The sequence below is a fragment of the Helobdella robusta genome (genome assembly GCF_000326865.2).
Source record: "Helobdella robusta unplaced genomic scaffold HELROscaffold_94, whole genome shotgun sequence".
Taxonomy (NCBI): domain Eukaryota; kingdom Metazoa; phylum Annelida; class Clitellata; order Rhynchobdellida; family Glossiphoniidae; genus Helobdella; species Helobdella robusta.
This window is the reverse complement of record NW_008705537.1, coordinates 184,668-192,698: the sequence shown is the minus strand read 5'-3', so window position 1 is coordinate 192,698 and position 8,031 is coordinate 184,668. Positions and strand designations below refer to the sequence as shown.

Here is an 8,031-nt window from a genome sequence, read left to right as displayed (position 1 = left end):
TCGTTGTTTGATTTACAGACAAAAAAATATTTAATAAAAAATAATGTAGATCGTCTACTGCACGCACATGCTATTTAGTGTAGGTGTGGATGTATCATTTAATTTTTCTGCTTAGAATGTTGAAATTGAGTGTTAAACCAACAATCGCAACTAGGAGGATTTAATAATGGACCCCGACTAACAGAACATTGCAGAAAGTAGCACAGAGGAACGTTACAGTGTGGGAAGTAAGTTATTGATTTTTAGTTCTGCAATGAAAAGACAAAATTTGAAAAAAAAAATCAAAAATCATGTTTGATAAAAAATCTAAATGAAAACAGTAAATTGCTTATGACAAATAAACTCATTATGTTAAGTTGGTGATCAGTTGACCTCTCAAACGAAATGCCCTCCAATTACGCAATATATGCCAAATAAGGCCGATGAGTTTGGAATACAATTTTTGGTTTAGGCGGTTGTAAAAAAAATTTGTTTGAAAGTGAAACCATATTTGGGAAAAGATTTAAATAAGCTTGGCTCATTGGAAGCACATGTTGCGACAAATCAAATTAAACCACACATCAATAAAGGTTATAATATAATATAATAATGGAGAATTTTTCTACATCACTAGATCTGATAAACATTTATTTTGCTAAAAAATGCGAAATTTAAAACATTCCTATTGACAATCTCACGGAGATAAGTATAAATAACTTTTTGAATGTGAAATCAGATAAAATTTATATTGTAAAATTTCAGTCTAAAAAATGTTGCTCTCGTGTCATCAATACACAAAGAAAGTGCGTGCGTGTATGTTACAAATGTATTACAGGTGAAAATAATAAAAGAATGTCTGAAAGTCTGGGTAAGGCTTGTTCTTAGTAAGTTATTTTTTCTTTTTGATCATCTAACTAACTTATTAAGTCATCAACTAGCTCCGGGGTAGGCAAACTACGGCCTGCGTAGCCTTGTTCGCTAAAAAATGGTTGTCAGCCAGACATTATGATCACATCCTACAAATCCTAAAATAAATTCTTCCCCGGGTCAAAAAAATTTGCTATTCAAGTAATTATGTGACCCTTCAAAGGTAAAATAGATATAAGATTTTTCTAAATTTAAACACTAGATATTGTTGTAAATCTTGTTAACTGATGCACATCCTTCTTTATTGATCATCTAATTTGATACAAATGTCTCTTGACATCAATAACACGCGAGTAGTAATAATAGCAATATAAAAAAATTTTAATTAATCAGTCGTAATGATCAGTTAATCTATAAATAAAAAAAATTAACTTCAAACTAGCTTCAAATTATATATATTTTTTATATAAAAACACATATTTTTATACATACTTACATATATATAAATACGAATAATAATTATACAGCTACATGATTAGAAAACATTAAATGAAATCATTGAAAGCAAGACCAATAGTATGCTAATGTAAGTTGGTGTGATGTTTAAGTTATTCATTTATGCGTGTATGAGTTCGGAATGTCGAAACAAGTTACGGTAGAGTTTCATAGCATTTTCTATCCCTTGCATCGCTGTAAGCTAATAACTCTACGCTCTCTTTTTCCGTATCACCGATGAGAGAATATTTGACAGCCAGTTCCTTAGCTGAGGTATCGGTCGGTTCGTCGGTTCTGTTCGAAATTGATTCTTCGACACTTTCCAGACTCTTCGATTTTGTTTCAGGAAGGATGAAATAGGAGTAGAGGGCTCCTGCTAGGCAATCGACTGCAAATAAATAGAATGCGCCTGACTCGCCAAGAGCAGTGACAAGAGGATGGAAAAATAATATCGTTAGTGAACCGGCTAGTAATCCGATGAATGTCGAAGCACTCGATGCTACGGCTCTTATCGTCTGAGGGTACATCTCCGATAATATGATCGATGGAACGGTGCCCCATCCAAAACTGTAGCAGGCCAGGTAGCAACAAATTCCAGCAAAGAGCAGACTGGTCGGGACGGGATTCAAGACGATGCTTGGTGGCGTCTCTGGTGATGCTACTGCTAAGGAGGACACGTTCAATAAAGATGACGAGTTCAAAAAGTTTGTCACGTTCAAACTAGTTTCTGCCAACAATGCACTGCTGTTCATTTTTGCGATATGAAAGGCCCATCCCATGGCAATCAAACTGACGGCCTGACCAGTCCCTCCAACAATCAACAACAGCCTTCGTCCCAATCTGTCAACAGTCAAACTGGCAATGACAGTTGTTACGATTCTCAAACAGCCGACATAAACTGAAGCATACTCTGCCGATCTGTCGTCCATGTTCGAAAATTTGAAGATGGACTTCATGAAAGCACTGACTGCTGTCTGACCGCACAAACCCTGCAGGAGCATCATAGGCAGGCAGATGATCAGTTGACGCTGAACACGTTTCAACTTTTTAAAGAGGATGCTCGCATGTACGTAGACGTTGCATTGTTTCGTTGATGTCACCCGTTCCAATGGCTCTGTCGGAGTTGACTCTATTTCTCCCTTCAATTCTTTTTTCTCTTTTTGTTTTGCTTCTTGTTCTTTCTGCTGCTCGTGAAGAATTTCCAAACATTCCGATCTCATTTTTTTGTTGAAGTTTTGAACCTCATCGTGCTGGAATTAAAATTTAAAAATTTCATTCATTTTCTTTAAAAATTATTTTTAGCAAACATAAAGTGTAATTTTGTACAGCAATTAATTCATATATAAAACAACAAATTAAAACAAACCCTCGCAACAATTTCGTCCATTTCATTGTTGACGTCACTTTCTGATTGTCCTTCTCTTAATAAGTTCAAAACTCTGAAAGCTTCTTTCAGATAGCCCTTTCCAACCAGCCAACGTGGTGTTTCATTCTGAGAAAACATTCCGAGCATGAGAGCCAGAGTCAATGCGGCCCCTACCAAAGCCAAATATCTGTTGTTCAAGTAGATTCCGAGAAAGTATGCGGCCGTGGTGCCCATAGATATGCACAGCTCGCAGACGCCACACATCATACCACGGCGTCTACTGTCCACTGTTTCTGCAATGTAGGTTCCGTAGGCTGAATACACCATCGCACTGCCGACGCCAGTGAAGAACCTACTCGTTATAACGGCTAGCCAGTAATCGCCGAATATTACGATTAGCAGCCAGCCAAGTGCTTGAGGGATTGCACATCCAAACAAAACATCCTTCCTTCCCCACTTGTCCATCGCTGGTCCTGCAATTAAACATCCAACCATCCCACCAAAGAAAACCAAATTGCCATACAACGATACGTCGCCCGTTGCCACATTCAAAATACCGTTGTTAACAAATTTCGTAACGCTCGGAGATGTATAACCGGTAGAAAAACCACGATTTATCGGCGCAAACAACGCTCCTATTACCAGAAACATTTCTGCCCACGTTGGCTTATATGCTTCAAGTGAACACTGCTTTTTCCACTCTTTATTCTCCTCACTCTCAAACTTTCTTTCTATTTCAATCTTTTTCTTTTTTCCCACCACCTCCATCGTTATCTTTTCAGAAACCTGAATCAGATTCATCGTTGAATTTTTCGCCTTCAGATCTGCGATTGTATTATCCAAATCTGGCTTCATAATTGTAGTCGGTGAGGAAAGGCTGAGTGATGTTGAACTTTCTCTGAAGTTGGTTGAGGCCAATATTGGATGGGCTGCCGAATATTTCACGCTGTGTTTCTGCATTAAATTAAAATAAGTTTCATATATAGCTGCTTCATTATATCATTCAATAAGAGTTATTATGACAGAAAATTTTAAAAGGATGATTTATATTGCAACGGCATTTCAATATATTAAAAAAATCTTAAAAATATAAAAAAAAGTTATTTACCGGCAGGAGTTTGGTCTTTTCACTCAAGATGTTCTCCATTCTGCAATTTTTTTGAATCATCATTCTTTCTTCTTTATTGGACGTGTTTGATAAAACTCGAGCTGATTGTCAAATTTAAATATAACAAATAAAACCGACGAATTCAGTAAATAATTCAGCTTAAAAATAGATTAAATTGTTGATTAATTTTTTAATGATAGATAGCTAGATAGATAGATGCTTGATAACCACGTTTTGAGACATCCACTACTCCGGATCTTATATATAGGAACCGAGAAATCAATCAGGTCAAAGTTTGTCACGTGGGTTGTTCATTAAAATAAATCTACTTCTATGTTAGATAGATCTTTACAACCATCTTAATTAACATCATTAATGTCCATTATGTAGTTTCCACGACCGCTCTTAATTTTGAAAACCGTGCAATACAAAGATGATAATAAAAATGAAGCGGTAGTATATTAATTAGTAATATTTTTATTCCTATTGTTTTATTATTATCCTTAACTATTCTTTATTTAGTAAGACTTAAATTTGATACTTACGATGAAGTGTTCGTGAATGTTCGAGTTAATTTTTGCACAACTCTAAATGAAATCTCAAACAGGCATATTACTTTACATTTTGCATTAAAACACTAAAACCAAAAATATAAAATGTTGGATAGACCATGAAACCCTCCAATTAGCAAAAAAAGAAAATCAAATTATTCATCAAGAGTCAAAAATACCCAACAACTTACAACATTTCCACATACGAAAAATTCCGCTATTATTTTACCTTTTTAAACTAATTTACTATTTTATTCTAAACAAAATCAGAACGACAATATTATATTAACCGACTAAACAACTCAAATTACAACGCTAAACAAAAATGGAATATAATCAGAGAGGTACTGAATAGAAATTGTTCTCACCCATCGCCATCCAAACTCATGTTTTATAGCCATACAGTTGAATGCAAAAACGAAATCTGTGAACATCTCAATAAACATTTTGTAAACGTTACTTATGAAATTTCAAATACCTTACCGTTATCCTCTGATGATCCATCCAAGTTTCTAGGACCTTCAAATTTACAATCAAATTTTCTTGAGTCAGTTACAGAAGGAGAAGTAATTGCTGTTACTGTTGGATTGAAAAATAAAAAAAAGTTGCTCTAATGATGGCCTAAATGTGATTTTAATAAAATCAATAATCCATAACATATAATTACCTTTTTGCTATATTTTTAATTTACTAAAGGGTATGAGTGAAAAAAAACAAATCTTGGGCTTATTTCTCGATCTAACCAAAACGTTTGATCTAGTTAATCATAAAATAATGCTAAGAAAATTATATCACCATGGGGTACGAGGCGTGTGTAGTTCTTGGTTAAGCAGTTATCTATCGTCACGAAACCAATGCGTTATATTATTAATATATATTAATATTTAACAACGTAATAGTTTTTCATTTTAAAATTATACACAAACTACCTACCAGACTGAAAAACGTTCCGCCCGAAGAGGTAGCAGGTGGAAGATTTTCCGTGAAGATCTCATCAAACATTTTCGAATTTCACCTAGCTTATTAGCAATTTAAGAGGAATCATCCTACATGAATACGATGTTATCTGCTCTGCAGCTTTCGTTGGCAACTGAATTTAAAATTTTAAGTGTTTGTTCAAACTTTCTGTGGTGTTGGATCCAGTGGCTGGTATAGACAGCGCTGAAGGGAGCGGCCAAATTTTTAAAGTTTTGAAATTTGGCGAGAAGCCATGGGATTAACCAAATGTTTGCTAATATGGCCCAAATTAGACTGAAAACCTTTTTCTGTTTATCAAACATTTTCTAATAACACAAAACATTGGAGGTTCACGAATGTTTTGATTTGAAGTGGTTTTTAACATGAGGACTTCAAATCTCAAAATCTCAATAAATGACTTAGCTTATCAAATTTATCTGGATGAGAAGAGTCTGATGGGAGATGGTGTACTTTATGTACTTGTACTGGCCGACTTATCTGATGACAGATCAACTATTTATGTACACACACACACACACATGCACGCACGCACACACACACACACACACACATATATTCACTTGAGCTAGCAAACTGCTCGATTTTATCATTGATATCTTCTGCAAAAACAAACAAACCCTCATTAAACATGCAAACTGGAATAACATGTTTTTGTTTGCACGCTGGGTAAATAATAATTTTTCCAAATTTTAATTTAAAAAGTCAAACTAAATCCTTGACCATATGCTTTCATTTTTTTTATTTTACTGTTTGTCATGTTTTTGTTAAAATTTTTTTTTATTTTTCTATGATTCACGTATATTCATACGTTCTATTTGTACGTTGTTGATGTTTCTGATGAATAATTAATTAACAGATTAATTAATTAAGAGTTATTAATATTAATGAGAAAAATATGAACAACAAAAACTTTGAGAGAAGTCTTGCAAGAATTATGATTTCAACAACTACGTAATTCAGTAAGAAAAAATGGACTAACCGACCAAACGAATACAATGAACTTGCCAAAAAATACTTAATTCAACCCAAGTAAATCAAAAATTATTATTGATTTTTAAATCGAAATCTTTATGACTAGAATTATTTAAAGTGTACATAGGTTTCTCAAAAATGTTTGTATATATAAGTTAGTATATATAAGTATATATAAGTTAGTATTTTCGTATATAAACTTTTGGTTTAATTGTTTTGTTGTAGTGGATGAAAATCGTTTTTTTTAGTTTTGGCTGAATTTTAATCCATAGCGAAATGCGGTGCTGGGTTTTTGTGGTAGTGATTCAGTTTTATGTCACCAAACAAGAAAGCTGTTTGTGATTCATAATTTTTTTAATTTAACTATTTCAAAAAAAGTTAATTTGAAATTTTGCTGAATTGATTCATTAAATAAATTCCTAAGAACAATTTTTTTAGTAATTTTTTTTTCATTTATCAGTTCCATGTCCAAGATTTTATCGCGAGAAAATTCACTTTACTGATACGGCCAAAGAGGAAGTTGTGGACATTAAGCTGAAGAAATCCGACAAATTCTTTGTACATATTTTACTATTTCAGATAAATTTTCATAAAAATTTTTTCGATTCATTTAAAATTTTCAGTGCTACTATGTGAATACCAACACCACTCAGACATTCCGAGCTAAGCCTTATCTCGGACGGGACGGAGAATACATTTGGGTAATTACTCTTTTTGGCATATAAAAATCAAACATCAAATTGAAAACATCTTCAAATCGAAGTTCATACGTGTGCCTCTTTTTCAATATGAACCAATTTTTTAATTTTAGGTTGGCTGGCTTTATATGGAAAGTGGGATTTATTATCTCCAGTCTTCAGTTAGCTGTAGGGAGAATGGATACAACTTAATGTATACCATAATAAAAAATAAACCTTATGAAGTCTGCTACTTGTCCGCCTGAACCTCAAGGGCCAAAATTTTTTGAAACACTTTATTTGAATTCATGTGATTGTAAAGTAAATAATGAAAAGTTAATAATTTCAATATGAATGGTATCATGGTGAAAACTATGAATGTGCCAATACATATACATGCTGCCAACCAGTTGATACCTTAGAAGAAGAAATTTTAATAATTGATTTACAAAAATAAAACTTTATTGAAAATATGAATAAAAATAAAATTGAGGAAATCTATGAATTTGGTGAAATATTTTATGAATTGTTGTAGAGATTTAAAAAAATTAATCTACGTAATTTTTTTGACTGAAACTTCTCAAAGACACAGAAGATAACGTCGAAAGTTTAAGAGTCGTTTGACTTGACATACATCATGCTGGGTTGAACGAGTATTCAATGTTACTTTCATAGATTACATCGATCAAAATAATAAACTGATTGTAATAATCATGGTGATGATGGTGATATTGGAAAGAAGAAGATGATGATGATGAAAATGATGATGGTGGTGGTTATGATGGTGATGATGATGGCAATGATGGTGATAGAGATCCAAAATCATATGTTATATTAGTTTTCTTGTTTTAATTTCAATTGTTCGTACACTTATTCACTTCAATCGATCGAACATTCGTTCGTTCATTCGTTCGAAAAGTGTTCCTGACCTTTAACCTTTGGCCTTCAACACTTTAAAAACGGATGGGTGGCAAAAACTCACAGTAACACTGCTCTGAAAGATCGGATCATGTGACTGTCTGTTGGTAAACTGTTTCC

At 33.4% G+C, this 8,031-nt stretch overlaps 1 protein-coding gene across 1 annotated transcript; it reads right to left on the bottom strand.

Moving 5' to 3' along the window:
• Positions 1 to 1,496: 1,496 nt before the first annotated feature.
• On the bottom strand, positions 1,497 to 3,358 carry HELRODRAFT_91068 (hypothetical protein; the record flags this gene model as incomplete). Its single annotated transcript, XM_009033583.1, has 3 exons — positions 1,497 to 1,950; positions 2,077 to 2,453; positions 2,741 to 3,358. The coding sequence occupies 3 exons, from the start codon at positions 3,356 to 3,358 to the stop codon at positions 1,497 to 1,499; spliced, it is 1,449 nt and encodes a 482-aa protein (XP_009031831.1).
• Between the last annotated feature and the right edge of the window lie 4,673 nt (positions 3,359 to 8,031).